At 43.3% G+C, this 24,120-nt stretch overlaps 1 protein-coding gene across 1 annotated transcript in view; it reads right to left on the bottom strand.

Annotated features, from left to right (window-relative positions):
* GAN (gigaxonin) overlaps positions 1-23,996 on the bottom strand; it is a 39,911-nt gene extending 15,915 nt beyond the window's left edge. Inside the window, exons 1-9 of the mRNA XM_063410507.1 lie at positions 23,736-23,996; positions 10,345-10,459; positions 9,155-9,505; positions 8,480-8,697; positions 7,494-7,615; positions 6,884-6,996; positions 5,664-5,813; positions 5,186-5,322; positions 4,570-4,698 (exon numbers count right to left, since the gene is read on the bottom strand). Coding sequence (XP_063266577.1) covers positions 4,570-4,698; positions 5,186-5,322; positions 5,664-5,813; positions 6,884-6,996; positions 7,494-7,615; positions 8,480-8,697; positions 9,155-9,505; positions 10,345-10,459; positions 23,736-23,902 — 1,502 coding nt within the window. The 5' untranslated portion in view covers positions 23,903-23,996. The remainder of the gene's footprint in view (positions 1-4,569; positions 4,699-5,185; positions 5,323-5,663; positions 5,814-6,883; positions 6,997-7,493; positions 7,616-8,479; positions 8,698-9,154; positions 9,506-10,344; positions 10,460-23,735) is intronic.
* Between the last annotated feature and the right edge of the window lie 124 nt (positions 23,997-24,120).

Genomic DNA, 24,120 nt, shown 5'->3' with positions numbered 1-24,120 from the left:
CTTCCCTTACTGAAGGAGGAGGACACAGGATCTTCACTGCTTTTTAGCAGCAAGTGACCTAGAATTCTGAAAATTAAGTGGCAGAGAAATGCCACTTCTTTCAGAAGGAAGACTGGATTTTTTTAAATTCTAACTATAGGACAAGGTTAAGGAGGGGAAAAAACTCAAATCAGGGGTTTATCTGCACTAGATACTCTGGGTTTTGGAGTTTAAATTAAAAAAAACTAAACCCACAGGGTGAGAGCTAAGCATGTGCATCACTAAAGGACAATATTAAAATATCTGTAGCTGCTTGTGAAAATTCATCCTCAGGCTTTCTCAACGTGTATACTTTAAAAAACAGGCACCACTTTTCAGGAACATTCACAGCAGCTTTAGCAGTTAAAACTAGGAAGGAACAAAGACAGGAAGGGCAAGGGGTCACGTTTCATCAGAATTTGACTGAGCTCCAGCTTAATGTGGGTTGTGCCTGCTGTTTGAACAGTATGGAAAAAACACCATGACCAAAAATTCACAATCTTCAGGAATCTGAAAACAGTCCTTGGAACAGAACTCTTGCGTACTTCCCCGGGATGGCTCCACTCAAACTGAGTCCAAGAGGGGCAGGGGGAAGGCAAGTCCTGCTGCAACCACGGGCAGAAGTGATGGCTCTGAAACTGGAACAGGCTTCCACCCAATTTAAAAAAAGAAGGGATGGAATCCTGATTTTTTTCAGTCTTAAAGTGAGACAAACAAAATGATCCATCCACACTGCTGTAATTAATGAGTGGGATGGGGGTAACTGCTTTATTTCCAAGTGGGAAGTAAATAAAGATGTGATACAGAACCAACATATTCCAGACACGTCACCTCAAGATCACCCTAGCTGAGAAAGGAAGCCTGGAAAGGAATGGAAATCCATGCTCCTCTCTCTGACAGTGCTAGCAGTCAGCCAGTGTTCTCATTACATGTGCATAAGCACTTGCTTTTAATGAAATTCCTGCACTCTGACTGGAAGAATGTTGCTAATTACACATACTATGTCACAAGACTATTTAGTTCTCTAATTATATACTGCTGAAAGCTCTTCCTTGTTTTTATGATGTTCCAGTAGCAAAAAGAACATTGTAAAAGATATTTTACCAAAGTACCGCTTCTGAAAATTCTCTCTCACTTTTATCCTTCTTAGTACCTGCAAATTTTTGTAATTCTTTTTTGAATTATGAAAAGAAGGAAGAAATCCTACCCCACTTACAGACCACCAGGGAAAGGCAGCAGTGGCCATACACCAGCAGATCTTGCAAAGAATCCTAAAGTTTGGGCTCTATTAAATATTTCCAACCATCCACATTGAAAAGAAAAAACCCAAGTATGTACAGACATCATCCAATTCTCCACTCACCTACATGGTCCAAAAGGTGTATTATAAATTATGAACTCTGACAGAAAGAAAGTCTGACCCATCAAGGTCTCGAATATGTATTTAACACATCCTGCTTTTTATGGAGTAGACCAACACTGGATAACTGAGTGAAGGATACCTTCACATTTCCATCTTCCATTTTCACATGCATTAAATCTGTTTTTAGCTTGATCGATATTTAAAAAAACAGGATACAATGCACACAAAGCTCAATCTACAGCCTTTGAAAAAAAAATCTACATCCTGCAAAAACCCTACAGCACAGAGCTTTTTCTGTCTTTGGGTTCACTTAAATCCACTCATGCACATGACTCTAAAGACAGGCTGACAAAACATTCATTAATTGAAAAATCTCAGTTACAGCATTACTTCAAGTATGAGAATTATTTCCTACATTACCCTGTTCACATTTCATGTGGATGCTACTATTCTGTCTCACTTCATTTATTTTATTACTGGTTTATACAGCACAGCTTAACAGGAGCCTCAGTGTTTATTTTTTTGCTAGTGTGAAGATCTCAGCATATCCTCAGTCTTTGAAAAGTCTGCGTCATGGTTAAGAACAACAATTTTAAAAGACTCTGCACTATGAGTTATTTTGGAGTAACTTACTGTCAAAGTAAACAATATTAAACAAGTCCAGTCCTTTAATCCAATTCAAGCCAGAATTATGGCAGCTTACATGAATTAATATGTTTATATACTGATGTGAGTACATCCTTAGACATTCACACTGGAGTAAAACCTTTAACTCAGACACTCAGGCTGGACCCTGTGCTCTGGCAATGAGGCCTGAGGCACACAGGGAAATTCGTGCAGGTGACAGAGGCGTGCACTGCTGCACGTACCCCATAACCAGCACACCCCACAGCTGAACCCAGCCCACAGCTCTCTGCATCCACAGGGAAAATGAATGTCATGGGTCCTGCACTTACTTAAAAACAGCAGGAAAAGCCCTCATTACAAAGTATTAAAAAGTCACCGGGAATTTTGGTTTGAGACTGCCAGAATTGATCTGCTACACAGATCTCTGAGAGTACTGAAGCCTGGGATAACTGGCAGACCCTGGAGCTGAGTGCTGGAACATAACACAGAGACACTGCACCCTCTTCTGGCTACAGCACCCCTGGGCTGAGCTGGAGCCTTCCAAACCTCAGGAGCAGCACCCCCAGGCAGCAGCTGCCACCATCCCAACCTTCCCTGGTCCCCAGGCAGCCGCTGTCACCATCCCAACCTTCCCTGGTCCCCAGGCAGCAGCTGCCACCATCCCAACCTTCCCTGGTCCCCAGGCAGCCGCTGCCACCATCCCAACCTTCCCTGGTCCCCAGGCAGCAGCTGCCACCATCCCAAGCTTCCCTGGTCCCCAGGCAGCCGCTGCCACCATCCCAACCTTCCCTGGTCCCCCGTTTCCACAGGAACACCCACAAGCTGTGCCCTGCCTGCAGGTTCATGCTGAGTTAAGTTTCTAAGCTCACACTGGGCAGGGGCAGAGCACAAAGGCAAAGTCTGATCTCTCAGCTGCCCTCCCCACGTTCGTCCTCCACCAGCCCCATCAGTTCCCTGTGCTCCTCCCCTGCCCCGTGCCAGCACAGCCCTCACACCACACACCCAGCACTCCCAGCAACTGGGGCAGTTTCACCACTGTTCCACTGGAATCCTGGAAGATGCCACCAAGCAGGGACACCAGTGCATCCCCCGTGGGTGCTGCAGTCAGCAGGTGGCACCACGGGCTCAGCTGCAGCACCAGGCTGGGCCCTCCAGCCCCCAAACTCCACTTCAGGGGAGCTCAGCTTGCACCAACCTGTGAAACAGGTCTGCAGCCACTGCTGAGAAATCACGAGCTGTAACCTCCTGAAGAACAGAATCAGGCTGGAAATATTTCATGTAAATCAGCTGAAAATAGCAAGTAGGAGAGAGGGGAGCACTTCTTTCCACAGCTCTTTTCCTTTCAAAGACCTCTTGCAAAGCATTAATAAACTTCTGCCATTTCCCCAGGCCCCAGAAGGGTAGCAAACACTAAGGGAACATCAGCACCAACAGCCTCTCTGATCTGTCTGCTTCCTTTAACCAATTTAAAGGATGTTTTTCTTCAGCTTCATTTGATTATAGCTAGTTTAGACATCACTTTGAACAACAGAGAAGACCTCTTCATACAGAAATTAAAGTCTCTTTACAACCATATCTTGCAAGAAAATTATATAATGAATTTACATGTACTGTTCTATTTTTGTGTCCTTTTATACAGGTCACTGTCATAAATCAGTCTTGATCTTCTAATAAAGACATGCTAATCTCCTTCACTTGTCAACAAGCCTTGAAACATCTGACCACAAAGTCTTTTTAAAATTTAATTTATGAAAGAAGAATAATCCAGTTTAGTTATATGCAAGAAAAAAGTCAGTGGAGGAACCAAGCTTGTCAGTTATGACTGGAGAATAAGGTGACTAAAGAAAAAATTCAGTGTAAGGGAACATTCTGAATGGTTACCACATATAGTGAGGTGAATTCCACTACCAGAGCCAAGAGATAACAAATGAATAATCAGAAGCAAACTCAAAACAAACAGAAGGAGGTGAGCCAGGCAGTGTGGTGAGCTGGCTGTGGGATGTATAGCACCCATAGTGTCTTTCCTATGGCAAAAGCCTACATGGGTGCTACAAATGCTTGGAACAGAAATGCATGAAATTCCTCATCTCTAGTTTAGGAATTTCCTAAACTGCAAATCTTTGGAGATAGGATTGGATTATGAAGAAATATCCCTGTACATACATACATACATACATTCCTCTGTAGAACCATGGAATAATTTTGGTTGGAAAAGACCTATAATGAGCACTCAACAGGGAGCCATGGGCACGAGCAGGGGTGAGGGCAGCAGCACCCTGAACTCGGGGAAATTGCAGAGTGCAGGGGAAGAACCACAAACTCCCTGTGTGACCAAGATGCTTCTCCTGTCCAGGGACACTCAAGACCCACGTGGTGGCTCCAGGGCTTCAGGCTTGGCATGTCAGAGGGAAAAGTGGAGAGGATGGACCTTCAGCAACAGCCAGACCAGTGACAAAACATGAAATGAGTGACAGATCCATGACACAGAGCTCATGTGCTTTGGAGTGCAGGAACAGAGGAATAGGCAGATGACTGGATGGCTAGTTATTTTCTGTGTTTACCTTTTAAACTCATCATGATAAAACTCTGATTTGCACGTCACCATCTCGCTGGCTTGGCTGTCATCACGACTCCTGACCCCACCAAACACATAAAGCTCAGAGGCAACTCCACAGGCCACTGCCCCAAATCTGAAAATCCAAACAAGGAAAGAATATTAATGCAATGTACCAAAACCCTTTTGCATACCCTTGTGAACTGCCTTCATCTTTTACTCTTTTATTTATTTATACACACAGATGCCTTAAATATCCAACAAGACAAGATGAGTCATGGATATTAACTGTATGCACCTAATTCAGATCAGAAAAGAAAAAAATAGTAAAAATATTTCTCTCTAAAAATATGGTGAAGTTCCAATTGAACTATAATTTCTAGTTTTCATTTTGCATCAGGGAACTATTGCTTCTAATATCAGGGCCATGTTTTTACAAAATCTGTATTTATTGCTTGGATGCTTATCTTCACTCAGCCACACGTTAACTACAGGCCACCATGACTCAGAAAGATCTGGTGAGATTCACAGGCCACCTTCACAGATTCATCAGAAACAGGACACTTTCCTCCCATCAGAGGGTTGGAAAAGCAATCTAGTCCCCCCCTTCCATTTTCCCTCACCTCCTCTCTTTGAGAGGACAGATTGCTGTCCACTGCTGAGTCCTGGGGTCGTAACACTCCACAGATTCAAAGAGTTTTCCATAGGAGCCTCCACCCATTGCATAGATTTTCTTCTTCATAGCTGCATAGCAGCCAATCTTATGGAAAAAAAAGACAAAAATATATCTAGAATGACACATAAATGCACAGAATTGAGAGCTCAGAGCTGTCTGTACACACACATGGAGGCATTTGGGTTGCCTGTATCACGTATCAAACAATGCAAGGCACAAAAACGCTCAGCCACAGTTTTGTTTTGGTGTATACAAGAGAAGAAGCTGCTCACTCTCATTTCATTTTCAAACTATTTGCTACAGCTTCTACTTGAAGCAAAAGATTAAAATACATATATTTTTATATATATACATATATACACATCCACATATGTGCATTGACTGTTTAACAAGAAGCAACACAATAAATAGGATGTAGTTTTTACCTTTCTAACCATGGTCAAGTCTGGCTGCTTGGTCCAGGTCCGGCTATAAATATCATAGCTCTCCATAGAGATTAGCTCCCTTTCACCATCCTCACCTCCCAGAATGTACAGAATGCCATCAATCTCTACCACACCAAAATTATGTCGTGCCTAAGGAACATCAATAAAGGCAACATTGAAAAACACGACTGCCATTGTGAATAAATGAATACAGTCTTATTTTTCAGAGTATCTGTCTGCAAAGTGCTATTGGTATTATGCCTGGCTTTTGTTTTGTTTTTTTTTAATGGTGAAATCCTAAACAACAGCATAAGATTATTAATTTAATCAACTAAACAAACAAAGGGTATCAAAACAACAACAAAGACAAAAAAAAAAAGGCAGAGCAGCAGAAGGCAAAGAGACCACACAGAAATCTAAGAACAGAGCTTGGCCATATTTCAGTTCCCACAGTAGTGGTCTCCACAATGAAGCTGTTGCTTTCAGGTCTCTATAGCAGCAAAGCCTGGACCCACTCTCTGTGCAAAAGCTCTTCTATTTTGTATTTATAAGCCCAGCTGCCCCTCAGTGTCACAGCAAACATATCACAAGCAGGAAACTTAACACATCATAACTAAAATTGTAGCCAAATCTACATGCCTTTGTCAACTAGAGATTCCAAAGAGGAAAATCCTTTGGTAAACAACTTCTTAATAAACACCCTGTGCTGATTTACAAAGGTAAAAACACAGGTGTATTAAGGATATATGTTTACAAATAACAAACTGTTACTTTTGGATGGAATGTAATTATGAAGAAGGAAGCATTAACTCAAACCAAACCTAAATATGTCTGTGCAAGCCAAGTTCTGTATGTTGGCCAGTCCTCTGTCCATCTTTTCTGCACAGTCCGATCCCTTTGTCCATCTCAGAGGTCTCTTGTTTTAGAAGGCCAGTACACGCAGAACATTAAGTATACTATAGGACTGATTCATTATGAAATTCCTGAAATTTTGTAGTTCATCTTACAGTTAGCTCTTCACCAATTGTTTAGTTTTTCCAGATCCAGCAGTCAGCATCAGACCACAAGAACAACAGGATATAAACAGAAGTCAGTCTGTAGCATGATTTTGAATGTGTAAGATGCAAGCAACTGGAGATTCAGAATAAAATTTTGCAGAAGAAAAGGAACATTTTGCCAAAGTAAAAACTTAAATCCCAACAGTTAGATAGAGATCTTGCCTCATGCATTGGTGGTAAGGAACTCCATGAATTGGTGTCTGGATCATATTTCTCTCCAGAGCTTAGCGTTCCCTTGTTTTCATCCTGACCACCAAGCACAAATAAAAATCCTTCTGTAAAACAAAATGCAACATGATCTTAGAACAGGACTCTCAAGAAGAGGACTCACACCTGCACACTGAGCAGAACAACATGACTGGTGAGCTGTATTCTGGAATTCACCAGGAGATCCAGACCAGTCACATCTTAGACTCTGGACTGGAAAAGGTAAAGCACATACTTACATCTGACTCAAGTCTACCCCTGCAAACACCCTTCAACATATTCAGTGATGCAGCAACTAGAATTTACTTAAAACATGAAATACTCCTGGAGAGACAGATGTAGCAGATTCCCACAAAATGTTGCAGGAATAGTGATTTTAAGACACTCAGATGACAGGGATTTTCACAGAATCAAGTACAGTTTGGGGCAGACAAAGGGGAAGCATGAAATAACCCCAGTGCAGTCAGTATTGAAGAAAATATATTAATATAAGCTGTATCTCAGATTTTGAGGCACTGGTAAGTTTTGATAACATTGACTTTACAAAGACAAAGCTCCCCTTTACCTGCTGACAATACTCCATGATTGATCCTTGGAATACTCATAGGAGCAAGTTCAATCCAGAGCTGTCTATTGGGATCATAAAGAGGACACATACACCGCATCACTGAGGTTGGTTTCCGTGATCTGAACACAGGGTGGGGAGGGAACAAGCAGAAACAGAGAGACAAAGACAGAATTTTACAAGTTCACTGTTAACACCTTGTGTCCAAAGCTTGCTTGCTCTTGTTTTCCTGTACATTCATCATGTGGCATTTCCCTAGTAAGGAGAAGGCCCCCAAACCAAACATGTAAATTGAGTTTGTACAGACTTGGAGACATAAAAAGCTGATTCACTGCATTCCTACTGTATCTGCCTGTAACCTTTTTTCTGAACTTTGAATGAGCTAAGAAGAACTGATAGAGAGTATTAGTAATGTCTGAGAAAAGTGATTCACATACTGATATGTCCCTGAGTGGTTTACTACATTTCTATAAAGAGCTAACATCTAAATGCTAAACCTATTTAAACAGGACACAACCCTGCCTTCTTCTGCAGGGGGTACTCAAGAAAAGAAAATGATTAGCGTATGGAACAGGAATCTCCACCTTATCTCAGACGCACCAATAAATACTTTTTTTTTGGAACCACATCTATTATAAACAAAACAGTTTAAAGCACATGTTCATTATTTCTAAGTTTTGTTGTAGATGCTTTTCAGATCATCAGAAATGATTCTGTGGTTAAGTCTATTCAGCTTACAAAAAACCCAGCAAACACTTACTGAACAAACAACCCTACTCTAAGCTTACTACACTTTGACTGTCAGAAACAAAATAACTATATATTGCTGAATCATCCCCAAAGGTATTTCAGGTGTGCCTGACCAACCTAAAACAAACTCAGACGATAGAGTGGCAAGCAATAGATGCACATATTCTCCACACTCTGTTTTCAGAGCGCCCTGGGCGGTGGCCCTGGGACCAGCTGTAATGCCAGCACACACTTACACTCTCTCTTCGCCCCCGACAGTGACGATGCACTCGGAGTAGCCGCGGGGCTTGAAGGAGGCCAGCATGGCCTCTCCCTGCTGCGGGGGCGTCAGGGGGATGTTGTTGCACTCCTTGACGATCTCGCGCACCAGCGGCTCGCTCATCATCTGCTCGCGCAGGTACGCGGCGTCCAGCCCCGACACCCACACTGCCGACATCACATCCTTCATGTGGACCTGCGGAGGCAGCAGGGACACAAATCACCCCCGGCACGGAGCCACGAGGACCTGCAGATGCTTCTGTGTTCTGCAGATGCTTGAGAGTTTTTGATACTGGTAAGTAATAAGCTATAGAGCACAGTGTTAGTGAGGAAATGCATCAAGTCCTCAAAGTTTCTCTGTAAACGTGCGACTTGCTTTCTGACCATGTAAACAAGATTACATCACCAAATGTCAAAATGGTGCTTTTTTTCTTAATGCTTATTAAATAATAAAGGCAGCAGATGATATGTCATCAACACAGCTTTCACCCTTTTACTGCCATGGTTTGCATTTCAAATGCAATAACATTTCAATTCAATAAATTCTATAAGATTAGTCCTGAAAGAAACAGATCTATTTCAAGTTCCCACCGATTAGAACGAACACTCCCATTTGCACCACGTTCAAAATACAAACATTTGGATGTCCTGACCTTTCTGGATTCTGAATCATGAGAAATCCACCTAATCACCGCTTCAAAGACGTATCTTTCGTTTCCAACATTGAGCTTTTCCATCGACAGCACTTCTTTCAGTTTTTGAGGAGTCAGTTCCAAGAATTCCTCTGTGCTGCTGACATCTCGAAAGTGAGTTTCCAGATACTCTGAGGCAAGGTAGTGAACATGATGCAAACAATAGTGCAGTGCAAAGTCCCGAATACCAATACAGTTCTCAGCAGCTATGCAACCTTCTAAAAACTCACAGCAGAGAGTTTTTAAGTCTGTAAGCAGCAGGAGATCAGCTGCCTGTACCACATCTTGGATAGTTTCTTCATTTAGCCTGATCTGCAAGAATTAATTTAGAAGTTATAGCTACTATCACTCATTTGTTCCATGACATGCCTGCATTCATTACACTCATTCTCAGTGGCTGAAGAATAGAGTATTAATGGCAGTGTAAAAATTAGGAGAAACTGATATGACTGCTAACCATTTATTAATTAACACAGGGTTGGAAAGGCATTTGCTTGACAGAAGGTGTGGAGCAGAAATTTTGATAAGTTCCTGAAGTAACCAACCATAAAATTGCTCTTCTCATCCAGGAATCTAAAATGAGTTCTGCTGTAATAAATAAACACTTTTTTTAAACATATATGCAGGAACTAATTTCAAGCCAAATCTGCTTTCTTTTTCTGCTGAAAGCTAAACTCGTTCAGCAATCTCAGTCTGGTTCCAAATAAACCAGACACACCAACTTTAATTCCTGCTAAGGCTGTTGGAATGCAGATCTGACAAGAGGCCAGAGAGGTGGGCACCAGGGGCAGGGAGGGAGGGTGCCTGGTGTACTGCAATGCTCAGTGATGGGCTCTCCATCTCTGGGGCTACCAAAGCAGTCCTCTGTCACAGCTGACAAACACTGCCTGTTTTAAAGCAAGTTACTGAAGGTAGCCACCAATTTAATACAAGCATTTGACATTGACTCTAAATTTTAAAGTCCTTCCCTGCTGCACAAGAAGAGCAGAGACAACTCCTGCAGAGCCTACTGCCTCGACTTCATATGCACAGTCCCACTCTGCAGAAGTTTTATCACAAAGCTTTAAACATCTTTCAGGGTAGCAGTGTTAAAACTCAGGTTATTTTGCCAAATAGTCCAAGTGAAGATTAGGGGTTTTTTAATACCATACCTGCCCACTGAAGATGTAATCTAGTATCTCTTTCATGATATCAACAGATATCCCTTCGAGTTCAATCTTGTACGTTGAGCCATCATCCTTTGGAGGATTGTAATTCAATTTTGTTCTAAGAGAAGAGAAAAGGAAAAGAGGAAAGTTCAAAATCAGGGCATTGCTTGCTCTCAGTTTCTGAAGAATCTGAGATGTCAGAATATGGATCTCTTGAGCCACAACAGAGATGTTAAAACCTTTTAATGTGATGGAAAAACTGCCTTGAATTAGCATGGAGGTATGGCCTCTGATACTGCTCATCACATTTCCAAACTGAACAAATCTGTCAGACTTGCAAACTACCCAGGCCATCAAAGAGCCAAAGTGTTTTTATCCCAGCTCATTCATCACAAACATTCAAAAACTTCACTCAGACCTTCCAAGAGAACAGCAGCTCTGCTGACAGATGGAACATAAGAATTTTTGTTACTAAAGGTGGAAAAAAACCCAAAGCAAAACAAAACCAAACCTTTTTTTACCAAGAAAGAAATAATTAGAGTTAGCAGATGTGATCAGAATATTCACTGGCAGCACAAACATTTGGATTTCATTACCATTTTGTGTAGTTTCTGATGTTATCAGCCTAATGCTGTGCCTGGCTGTAACCAAGCCATGCACTCACAGTTGCAGGAAACAGCCCATGTGCTGCTCAGCAGAGCTTTAAATATTCATCTGCACCAGTGGACACTTCCCTTACAAGCCATTTTTTTAAACATACCAGAAGCACTGTGATGTGCCTATGAATAGAATGTTGGGGGCTAGGGGGAAAAGTGAGGAAGTAATAATAGCACAGCAAACACTTTGCTTTCCACCAGCTGTCTGTGCAAACACTTCTTCCAGGAGAGACAACTTTAAGTGTTCAAAAGGGAGCAGCATCCACCAGTCTGGTGCAAACAGCCACAAGAGCTAATAAAAGATAATTTTTGACATATTTTCCCACATTTTGGTCAATGAAGAATACATTATATAAAGACAAGAAAGTTTGTTTCACCTCTGTGTATATATAGTAACCTACACTTATACCACAGCACACTAAAATAAAAGCTTTTAAAACTTTTTAACATTCATTTGAATGTATCCTTAGACAGAATCAGTTTTTTAATGTGAAAAGCTGTGGTTTTGCTAAGCTGAAAGTGTCCAGCCTCCTACTATCCACACTCATGCTAAGCAAATGCATAAATAGGTCTTAGCTAAGGGCAGATTCTGCCTCGATTACTCATATCGGAATAAATTAGTTTCTCACAAAATAAGCTGTAACTCACATCAAATAAAACCTTCATCTGTAAGGAGCTATTTTTAAGTGTGAATAAGGGCAGTAATTTTAGCCCTTCAGTTCATCACACTTGTGGCCCTGTCCTCACCTCCCTTTTCTGCTCTGCAGAACACCCCGAGATAGCAGTGCTGGGGTGCCCAGGTACCACTGCACCAGGGCTGGAGCTGCTTCAGCCCTGCCTGTGCAGCACCTGGCACAGGGTACAACACAAATAACAACAACAACGTGGCGTGGATTAGGAAATTGTTCATTTCCTAACACTTGGAAGGAGATTAGGGAAATTATGTGACTCCCATTAAAGCGCATGCTGCAATAGCAGGCAGTGATTTACAGTTTGTCAGCTCAAAACTCCAGTCCCAAATGTACATTTCCAGCAGAATGTACATTGTGTACCTCAACCTGAGTCATCCTTGACCATGTGCAATGTGAATTCTTCATGTCCACAAGCTCCAAATGAGCCACAGAGCATATACACACAGACCAACATGCCTTTTATCTTCTAACAGGGCAAAGGCTTCTTTACACACATTTTCAAATCTATCCAAACTACCTCAATTTACACTTGAGTTCTGGGATTCTTGGTTTGTAACAAAAGGCATTTCTAGGATGAAACTGTGTCTTCTTTTAATGTAACATAAAATGTACCCAGGTTCACAGTGTCAGTTGGGTGATCCCTGGACCTCACAGGAGTCAGGTACCTCTAAGTAGCTGTTATGATCAAATATAAAATATCTACACAGAACCTGGGGTGTCCAACACACTGTGGGCTTAAAACAGGTCCAAGGCTTACCGTGAGCATGTTGATGCCAGCACTAATGGAGAGATTAGGGAAAGGGCTCGTGCTATTTATCACTAACTTTCATCTTAGCATCACCTGTACACACCCAAGCTAAATCACCTTATTGCATGGACTTTACACTGACGCCTCCTGGTAACAGGAAAGTGTTGTTCAGAGTTTTTGGGTCTTATCAGGCTAGATGTTCTAATTACTTTTTCAGGCATCAACAGCTTGTAAGCTGAAAAGAAATGACTTAGGCCCTAATGCAAGGCCAAAACACAAAGCCAAAGCAGAAAAATAACCTTGAGAACAAATAAAATTACTTCAAAGTTACAGACACTCGTATCTAGGCAAACATTCACCTTATGCAAATGCTTCCCAGTTCAGATTAAGTTTTGTTCCTATCATCTGTCATGGGAAGCAATAGTGATCCATCTGTCACATGATTTTAATTTGTTGGTTAATAAAATACAAGGTTATTTATTTCAGTACAAGTACTTCTGAGCTATGCCAAGAGAGCCATTCCCAAAGGCAGCTGGAGGTACTCCTTGTCACTCACATCAAAAGTGCAGGACAGCTAATGGCTGTTGGGAAGAGGGGAGGAAAAATATGATGCAAGGACATATTAGAACCAGGTTTGGGGCTGGAAAAGTTTAAGTAAAAAAAAAATCATGAGTCCAAATGGAAAGAAAGCCAAAGGAGGAGAGAAAAATAGGAGGTGTGCAAGCAGAGGGCAGGGAGCCACATCTCCTCTTGCATCACCCAGCACCAGCTGTGACCTGCACCCACACCTCGCCAGCAAACTGAGGCCTGGGCATCCCTGTCATAACACACACAGACAGAGGAGAAAGTTTCCAAACACCTTTGTTCCCAGTTCAGAAAGACAATGGGCAGCACATGCAGAAATACTTAAACCTTGCCCTCTATCAAATTTCACTTTAGAAAGTTCCCAGCTCTGCTTAAGCAGAGGCTTTCCAATCTGTCAGCATCTCAGAAGGAGGATGCCTCCTTCTGCCACGCTCCTCCTCAGGGTGATTTATTCAGCCTGTGATTTGTGTGGCTGAGAGCTGGAAGTGGCAACCAGCAACCCAAGGTGCAGAGATGCTCCAGCTGCAGCACAGCTGCTTCTCACACAGGCATGTGACAGCTTCCTACCGTGGACAACACTTCTAATGACTTTAAAAGCACTCCAAGCTGTCAGACCACACCAGGAAAGGCTGCCTCAGTCCTCCTGAATTCAGATGGAAGACCAGAACATCAAGATCTAGAAGGAAATAACCCTCCCAGCCAACCAAAACCCCCATGAGTTGGGAGCAGAGCACAGCCAAGACAGAGCTGGAGGAAATAAAACAAGGCAACTTCGTCATCCCGTTTTCTCGAGCAATTTAATTTTGAGCAACTTGACTCCATACACGTTTTAAAACAGTAATTTCCATTTTTTAATTAAGATCATGATTGTGAGTTGAAATTGCTTCCAGTAAGATAAAACTGTTCTATAAATGCTCAACATCCACCCCAACATCTTGTGCCTCGTCAGGAGAACTGCTGGCACACACAACACCTTGAGCCAGTGGCACAAGAACAAATGGGTTGATGTTGTGTTTTGATGTTGTCTGTGTGACAAATTTAGAATCTGCTGTTCCACATCACTTAAGGAATACAATCCTAATGAGTCATCTGAAATGCTCTGTATGAGGCAGAATGAGGATAAAAATTCCAGTACCTCTTCTGTATATGTAAGCAGTATAAGCAAGGTGAATCCTCAAAATGAAAACACAGGCTCAAGAACTGATGTTGATCCTGCTAGGAACAACAATTTATATCTAATGACATAAAACAGAGTCAAATAATTAAAAAAAAACACAAGCAAAAAGCAGACCAACAGGTAAATTAAGACTGTCTACACTGCTTGTTAAAATTAGGATGGAACTTCCAACTTACTGTCACATTAAAAGAGCAAAACAAATCAAAATACAACCAGTACTTCCAACCTTACAGTCAATCCCTGTGAAAGCACTGTTATGGGACAGTCAAGATTTATAAGAAGCAGATTGAAAAAAAAAAATCCATGTGTCTGAATACTTGGTTTTCTTACATTTTACAGCTGAAAGTTGACGGGAGGGGAATAATCACTTTTAAAAACTCCACTAGACAAAACAACAAACAAAATGAAAATTCAAATTAAGAACTTGGCCACCACCAACACCACTTGCTTTCCTGAGTCAGACATAATTTTGTGGGAATATTTCAGTCTTTGAAATCTCTGCCTTATCTGTGAAGTATTAAGAAAAGCCAACTGATGTGTTTTTAAAATGGTCACATAAGTTATACAGAGAATAAGAGCACAACTCTTGGAAAGCATTAATCCTTAGAGTGCTGGTATTTTGGAACCTAAACAAGTAAAGAAAACACCTGTCTGCAAAGACTGTGCCTACGAGAACGCTCCAGACCACATTCACCACAAGCAGGTTGTTGATATTTACAGTGAACAGGCATCAAAAACTCTGGGAAAGAAGAGACAGAGCTTTGGGTTTGATGCTCTGCAACACAAAACTTTTACCTGCTCTCACATCACTGTGGTGCAAACTTAGTTTGCTGACCTACTTACACTGCAGGGTGTCAGGAACCAGACTGCAGGAGACAAGAGGGAGACACTTGTCTTTTGGAAAGGAGCTGGCTTCCCAAATTAATGATTTTGCTCCAGATTAGGCATTAAGGGCTGGTCTGCACATGCCTTGCCAGTATTGCCACACTGGCAAACTTTAATACTCTAATAGCAAAGCTGTCCTTCGAAACCAAAGGGCAATAAAGTTGGGGTTTGATGATTTATCCTGTACCTGCACCAGTGTTTTGGCCTTCTCCAGAGAGCATCAGCATTTTAAAATGAAGTTGGACCTCCAACAAATGGTTCCAGCAAAGACATGCACCACACTTAAAACATGCTCACAAGGATGACTCAGTCCCAAAAATGACAAGTGAGTACTTGGGGATTTTGCATCACTAAGGAGAAAACAAAAAATCTGCTTTTGATGCAAACATAAGGTCAGTTTAGTCTCCTGGCCTGGGCTTCCTTCTGTAGGTTTGAGTCTTTCAAGTACAAGCTTTCCATGGTAAATCTAATTAAGTCCTATTTAGGACTGACCATTTTAATGGTGAAGTTTCTCATTTGTCTGCCTTTATCCCTGCAACATTTTCTCCCATAAAGGCCGATCTTTCTACGTGCAAAAAAAAACCCTTAATAATCACTTTATTAAACAGGTCAGACATAAACACACGATGCAGCAGTTCACTCCACCCACCACCATCCTCCAAAAAGATATTTTACAACCAAATCAGAAGGTTTCCTTTGAGGTCGCACCCTGGCCTTTAGCACCACACATAAAAGCCAGTCTTCACCACACCCTGCAAAGGGTGCCAGCTCTCAGAGGATTTTGGCTGTGCCTCTCCTATGCCTCTCCTGTGTCTCTCTCCTTAAGATTATCTGTAACTCCAACTTCAGATCTCAAGGCAAAGGGGTCCATTTAACAGCTCAGCACTAAAACTTGCTGAAGTTGCTTTGTTTGCTTAAAGAGAAACAAAACCAATGACATATAACTTAATTTTTTCAATTATTGAAAAGTTTAAGTCAGGCAAAAATGTGGCTTACCCCCTTCCCATAAGAAAGGGAAGAAGGCAATTCCTTCAACAGCAGCACAAGGGGCATGTACAGGGCTTATGGGCTTTGCTCAATGAAGAGCTTGTTTACCATGAAAATCTGAAATTACCCTGATTACACTGAGCTCATCCAGAGCTAGATTGTAATCTCAATTGGAAATCTACCCTCAACCAGAGTGTCTTGCCTAAACATGTGAGTTAGCCCTAAGCAGACAGAGCACACACTCAAACTGTGCCAAGGACGGACCCTGGGAGTTCTCAGCAGCACCAAGGACCTGATGTTTCATTTCCCTTTGGGTTTTTTTAGCCAGCATGGAAAGCAACCAGGCAACTGCACCAGCTGAGCTTGCACACAAGCCAAACACAGGCAATGCAGATGAGCTGCTGGGCACCTGTGCTCATGGCAGGGAGCACAGCTCAGGCTCACCTGTGATGTGGTGGAGCAGGGCTGGTTCAGCATCACTGCTCACCTGTGACCTCCCTGTGACAGGAAAACCTGCCCCTGGGTTTAGAAAGGGGGTTTGGGGTTGGCTTTTTTCTGCTCCACTTGACACTGGAATGCACTCACTGAACTGACAGTTCCCAGCAGTGTCAAACTTTTTAGGCAGCACTCAGAAAAACAAGGAGAAACATTTTTGAAACAGAGTTTTAAGCCAAGAAATGAAGAGTCTCTTACTTGAAATGTGTCTTCTTTCAAATTAACTCTACTTTTAAACTTGTTAAAAATGCTTTTTTAGAAGAAACAAGTACAGTGCCATACCCCTGCTGCTAAATTTGCTGTTAAATATATTTAAGAAACGTAATGCTGTGTAGCCTGGGCCTAATAACTCAAATATTCCTGTAACTTATTAATATTATTATTTAACAAACACCAATAGATCTGCTGGGAAAACTTCCATTAACCAGGTTTTTATACCTCACTTATCCTTACTAATAAGCAACAGAGTCAGAAAAAGATTTTTATAATTGATGGTAAGTATGAAGTCAAATGGACAAAATGTTAAGTGCATGAGTAGTGTTGTGGAACAGCTGGAAGATGTTTGGAACCCAACTGAGGGAAGCACAGGAATTCTGGGTATGCCCAGAGCTGGAAAACACCGACCTGTAAGACTTTGACAGAAAGCAATGTCACAGCCAAGAGGAAAAGGAACCAGGAACATGAATTTCATCAGCACAGGAGGCTCCAAGGCAGAGCACTCGCCATGTCCACAAACAAGAGCTGCACCAGGCAGCCCACATCATCCAGGGGACATAAACCACGCCTGAGGACATACAGCAGCCACTGACCACACGGTATTCAGGACATACTTCCTCGATAGGGACAAGGCTTTTCAGAGCTGTGCATAAGCAGTGATTTCTTTCTTTTTTTTTTTTTTTGACATATTAAGCCATGGCAAAGATAAAATATGAGAGGGAAAGACAGGAGTGGAGACTCTCTTGTGTATGGTTAGCACTACATTGGTACTCAGTATCAGCACAGAGAGAAATACATGTAGAATATTCAGGAAAAGAAACTGAACAGAGTGAGAACCATTTGTTACTGTTCATGTTTGTCAGGCCACACCAGGAAAAAGTTCCTTTAGTAACTGCAGCCGAGACCAACACAAACAAAACAGGTTCAAAGAATTAAAAAAAAACCACCACCAAAAAAACCAAAACACAAGCCAAGCATTTCACACTCATCAGCTCCAGACACATCAGCAACTTCAGAGCGGCCCAGTTCCAGCCACAAAATACATTCTAAATCAAGCAAAAGAAAAATTAATAAAAAAGGTTCTTTTATTAATAAAAGTTTTGCCAAACAAGGCAATTAACACAAGTGTAAAGGCAACCTACAGAGTATAAATTACCCAGACATCCCATGCAGCCTCATCCTGCCACACCTTCCATCCCAGCTCGCCTCTCACGTCAGGCACGCAGATGAGCTGCGCCTCTCCAGACACAAAGAAAGGACAAGAAATTTCATCTCTGCTTCTTCTGGGTAAACAAGATGCTCTGATTCCCAGTTCTCCCTTTGCCTGACGTGTAGCAGCAGCCCAACTGTATTTTTTTACTATTTTGGGCTGGGTAAGAGCCTTATGGCTTCTTCCCTTCAGGCGATCTCTAGGGGCTTGTTGGAGCAGGAATATAATTAACAACTCCTCATTCAAGCCTGGTATAGTGACTTCTAAATCCCTTTTTAAACCATAAACTTTTAACATACCTTTATCACTGTTGCCCCTCAACTGCTTATCCAAACATAACATGCATGTAGGCACTTCTGAGTTGTGCCAGGCAGAGAGTTTCTGGCCAAGGCAACTATTTTGATTTATTGCCTCTCAAAGTCACAGAGACTTTACAATTCAGCTACCACTAAAACACAATAGGTAGCATTTCAATTTGAGTTTTGAAGAATCAAAACCAAAACAAAACTATGTCAAATTTAAAAAACAAAGTCTGGAAGCAAATTCTGGCCTGATCTGCTCCTGACTTCCTACTGCCAGGGCAGCCTCCAAAGCTCCCAGGAGACTGCCAGAAACAAACTTCTCAAAAGGAACCTTGAAGACAACAATGGCTTTAGAGCCCTCCTTGACAGTGCAGTTACCACAGCACTGCCCTGCACACCCAGAGAAGAGGGAACAAGCCCTGGCACAAGCACAGCATGATCTGGCTAAAGCAGAACTTGGGAGCACGGGGTTCTGACAACCAAACTGCTCCCAGCTCCAGCTGCCATTTGTGTTCCTGACCTCAATACCCATCCCAAATTGAAGAAAAGTTTTAAAACACTATAGAAGAGCTCTATAAACATCACTAAAAGCCAAACAGGTACCAGGAAATAAGCAGCAGAAGCTCCTGGCATGTGTTGACTCCTCCTTGACCTTGCTCTACACTATTCACTGTCCAACAGGTGGAACAAGAAGTGCCCAGCTGCACCTCCGGGGTGCAGGAGGGACATCCTGTCCCACCTCCCACCCAGCACTCCTGGATGCTCCCAGGCACAGCGATGGAGCCTGAGCAGGCTCCCCTCAGGACAACTGCAAATGCTCCAAGTGCCAGCGCACAGAGGGAAGGGCAGGGGGTCAGAGATGGGGGGCACGTCCCCCCACATCTCCATGGAAATCTATTTCAGCAGTGTCCGTGGCTGTGCAGGGTCTTACAAGGTCTGCAGTGTTTTAGGGATGTCAGAAGGTTGAACAGGACAAGTGAGAAGATGCAAATGCTGTCAGGTTATTTCTGACCAAAACACATTTACAGGCAGTACAGCTATTTATAAGTACATAAAAATAATGTGAACTTAACCTTACATTTATTTACATTCTTATTTAGTTATATTATGCTCATCTGAAAAAAGATTTAAATATGATTACTGGTCCATTAGTGAGTTTGAAAAGCCTTGGGGAACAGTGATGAACACATACAGCCATCTGTAATCTGCTCACGCAGACGCGTGAAAATCAAAGACAAAAACTTGCTGAGGTAACAAAAATGTCTTAATTCAATTTGTGATGCAGCAGCACAATCCCTGGTAACAACAGTAAATTTGTCTAAGAATATGGGCTTAAATATCCTCTTTGTTCAGGTAGCTCCCACATGCTCTCTGTCATCCACGCAAGCAGACAGTAAGTGAGCAAAATATAAAGAGTTGCAAGTTTCAGCTGGCCAGGAACGACTCATGCCAGACAGTGACAGATCTGCTCAGATGGGAACATCTGCTACTGCTGAGGATACCAGGAATGCTTGGACCAAATCTAGCCTATAAAAGGTTGGCGGATCTAAGCCACAACTCAGGCCAAACTTACTAGGTGCAAGCATGGTTTGTTCATGTGAAAGCCCTCTTGTGCCACTGTAATTTACACCAGGCTCTCAAACGAAATAAATTAAACCAGGGCCGTGGGTCTAAGGCAATTGCCAGGACAAAGAGTGCTACCAAAAAAAAGTGCAGGTTTCTGGCTGATTTGTTACAGAAGAGAAAACCAAGAGCTAAGCTGGCTCAAATATAACTGCTCTGGGACGCACAGCAACATCACCTTGAGCCAAACCATGCTTTGTCCTGTGGCGGTTTCTTCCTGAGGAACTCTCCTTTTCTCAGGCTCAGGAACATACCACAAGATGTTAGAGATATGCAGGGAGACTTCTATGCTTTGTAAATGGCAGGATTCGCTCCAGGGGCACACAGAGGGATTAGATAAACCTGTATATATAAGGGAATTTTGTAGGAATTCACACAACCACCCCAGACCTCACTGTCCTGAGAGAACTACAAATCACTTGGCATTAAGCAGTTGAGGCAAGACCCCAAGAATCAGACTACCACAAAATTTAAAATTCTTACTGGTCCTACAGACTGAAAATTCAAAAATGAAACAGGCCTTTTTTATTTTTCTGTACTTGCAGAAGCCACACTATGGATCAGACAGGCAGGTGGGACTCAGGACACCAACAACATTTCCAGTGTGTTTCTGTGCCCTTCATGCCTTTTTTTCTCTCCCCAGTGAAGCTGCTATCTTTGGGCTGCATGAATAATCCAGTTGCCAAATAACTAGTGGGAAAACACATCATTATAATTTACAAGTGTCCTACTCATAACCAATCAGCCAAACAGCTTCCATGCAAAACTAAAAAACAGGTAACGCTCCTCTCTCTGCGGCTGCACAAATCCTTCAGCACATGCAGACTCTGCTCACACCCAACCACCCCCTCACAAAGTCCATGCCTACTTATTTTCCTACTCACACCCTAAACTAGGCACTCATGCAAACCCTACAGTTTCTGAACTCGCCCACCAACTTGCCCACAGCCACAGCACATAATGACACAGCCAGACACTGAAAACACCACTTCAACTCGTACTTCCACTGCTTCGCTTCCAAGTGTCATGTAAATGCTTATTTTTATTCCAAGTTTTACTCCTGAAATTGCTTCATGGATTTTTCTGAGCTTTATATTGGAATTTTTCGAATGACAGCAATCTGAATCAATTGGCATTTGGAGATTGTAACAGCCTGTGGTACCAGAGCTTTGGAATCAGCTGCCCTTAAAATACAGGGGCAGGAAATTCTTGTCTCTCCTGCAATAACTGTTTATATAGAGGCCTAAACTGATTTTCTTTGAAAAACCAACACTCAAAACAAATGGGACTTGCACAGATTAGGTAAAAGGTGGAGATTAATTTCATCTCCAAAAAGAGTCCCTGAAACATTACCCTTGGCTGGAAACACAATGCTCCAACACTGGCAACCTACCTGACCAATTCTACCCAGAGTGAAGAGCAGCTGGACTAAGAGAGAGATCCTGGAGTCATAAAAAGAAGACAGGCAGCAAGTAAAAATTAGGCTCTGTAAATGTAGGTAAAACAAATGTGTTTCCTAATGTGCCATACAAGAATCAGGTGTGTGTATTTTTGGTTCTTTACATCTTGAAAGCCTGAGAAGCCATGAGTAAGCTTAAGAAAAAAAACAAAAACCCCACACTTAATCATATTTATATATTAATGCATGTAACCTACTTTCACACATAGTTAATGAGCTCCTTCATGAGATTTGAACCTGAACAATTCTGAGTTTAAAAAAGCCACAACTCTAATGACTACAAGTTTTGTTGCTAATGTAGTTGTGTCTGGAGCTCTTATTCCTCACACACAATTAACCCATGTTTGCCCAGTACATTTTTCAGAGATTAACAAAATGCAAAACTTAAAGATGAAATTCTGTGAAAAGGCACTTTTCCATAGGATAATCTACAGTATCTGTTAGTTAAGCATTTGTTTTCACAGTAAAAAAAATGACATTTTCTGTAAACTCATCCTGCTGTAACAGCAGAACAGCAATTTTTCCAAGGACATGACCTCTTACCACCTACAGGAACTCTTCTGAAACTTAATGTCAGGCATATGGTCATCTAAAAAATGATGGCCAATGACCTGAAAAGCACTCAGGCATTTTGAAGAGTATGAATCAATGGCTCATTTCTATTTCACATCTTTGATTTCTTTCACCACAGTCTTCCAAACCTGATTCTCAAGACAACCAGTGACAAAAAATTATTAGTAGTACATAGGCTCCACCACGTCCTTTCTGCAAATTCTTGATCTTCCTTTTCTGAGCATTGTATTTCAGATCTCAGCTGTGCCAGCTCAACCAGTGCAGAGAACTGTTTACTTAAATCTGTGCAGGATCACTGCTATTTAAAAGTTATTCACCAGCCTCATATTCTATTTATTTTTAGTTTATTTTTGTACTTGAGAATGCTGGAGTTGTACTATAATGGTCACCCAAAATACCGTATTGCCTGAAAGCAGATGATATGACACTGCAGAAGGTTGCATTTTTTCGGACTGTGGCATAAAGAATCCCCATCCACACCTAGCAAAAAAATGCAAATTTTACGACAACTTCACAGGAAGCAGCAGCTGGAAGAGATGTCCAAACAGTACAAAAAGTCTGCTACGGATTTATGATAATCCTGTGTTTAAATGGTACTGAAGGTCTGCTCCTACTTTACACATGAAGACAAAACAAATGCCTTTACTACCTGCAAATGAGTGGACTTAAAAACCCTTGGAAATTAACCACTTGTACGTTTTGTTTACCTGCTGTGACATGCAGATATGTTCCACAATCTCGTGGAGGGCATGCTCTTTTCACCTGATGTCGCTGGACTTGTCAGCACCGAGTGTGACGGGGTTACACCGGTGTCAGCAGGACCTTCCATGACCCGGGTTTCCCTGCACACACGGCCCAGAGCAGCTCGCAAACCATGACTGTGCTAATGCAGCTGTCAAGTGGCACAGTTCTGACTGCACATGCTGCTGCCACCCTGCCAAGGGCTGCCAGCCCTCCTGGCACGGCCACGCTCCGTCCCTCTGGCAATTTCCGAGTGATGTTCTTAGATGTTGTGGGGACGCAAGCGATGGGGAGACAAACCTGTGTTTTTTATTTTTTAATTTAGAAGCCAATGTACTTCAGAACTCATGACCACCACCTGGAGCCCTGCCTCGCTAAAAGATATTAAGGAGCTAAAAAAATTCTGCTGAAGTGCTGACTCGGCGTGGCCAAGGGACACACCGAGCCCAGCACCTCACAGTGCCCCTGGCAAGCCGCCCCTCGGCCGGACACCTCCCTCACCATCCTCACGGTTCATTCTTCAGGGGTTACTTGTTCACACCAGGCTCTTGGCAGCAATAAGTTGTTGGGGGATTTTTTTCCCTGGAGGGTGACACAGCCTCTCAGAGCTGGAAAAGCAGCGGTGAGATGCCGAGAACACGGCAGCTCCTGCGGAGGGGCCCGGCGGCACCGGCCGGAGGCAGGGAAGGAGGGAAGGAGGGAAGGAGGGGGCCCAGCAGCTGCTCCCACAGCATTGCTGGTGTTGAAAGGGACCTCTGGAGATCACCCGGTCCAGCTCCTCTGCCCAGGCAGGGTCACCTGGAGCAGGTGACACAGGAACGCTGTGGGTTTGAACGTCTCCGGAGAGGGAGACTCCACACCCTCCCTGAGCGCTCGGGCCAGCTCCGGGCCGAGGCGCACCCAGGGTCCGCAGACCTCCCCCGCCGGCCTTCCCCGGCTCCTTCGCCCTCACTGGCCGCGGATCCCGCTCCTTACATAACCCCGGCCCCGCTCCCCGGAGCGCGGCCCCTCGGAGCGGCCCCGGGGGCTGCGGGCCCGGCCGTACCTGATGTAGGGGCTGGCGGCCGCCAGGATGTTCTTCTGCACCGGGATTTCCTCGCCCTCCAGCACCAGGTGCGCGTCGCAGAACCGCGTCTCCTCCCGGAACGAGCTGAGCGCCCGCAGCAGCCGCGCCGGGTGCTGCGGGTCCGACACGGCGCTCGGGCCCGACATGGTGCTGCTGCCGCCGCCGAGCCGGGCCGGGCCGGGCCGGCTCAGTCCCTGCCCTCACACCATGGCTGAGCGCCCGCCCGCCGCTGACATCATCTCCCGGCATCATCTCCCCGCGCCGCCCCGCGGGGGCGGCCCGGCCCGGCCGCCCTCGGGCACCGCGGGCGGGGCGGGGACGGCCCGCGGAAATCTCGGCTGTGTCTCCTCACGGCTTTGGAATG

The sequence above is a fragment of the Prinia subflava genome, chromosome 13 (genome assembly GCF_021018805.1).
Source record: "Prinia subflava isolate CZ2003 ecotype Zambia chromosome 13, Cam_Psub_1.2, whole genome shotgun sequence".
Lineage (NCBI taxonomy): Eukaryota > Metazoa > Chordata > Aves > Passeriformes > Cisticolidae > Prinia > Prinia subflava.
Note: the sequence above shows the minus strand (reverse complement) of the source record. Positions and strands in the feature narration are given on the sequence as shown.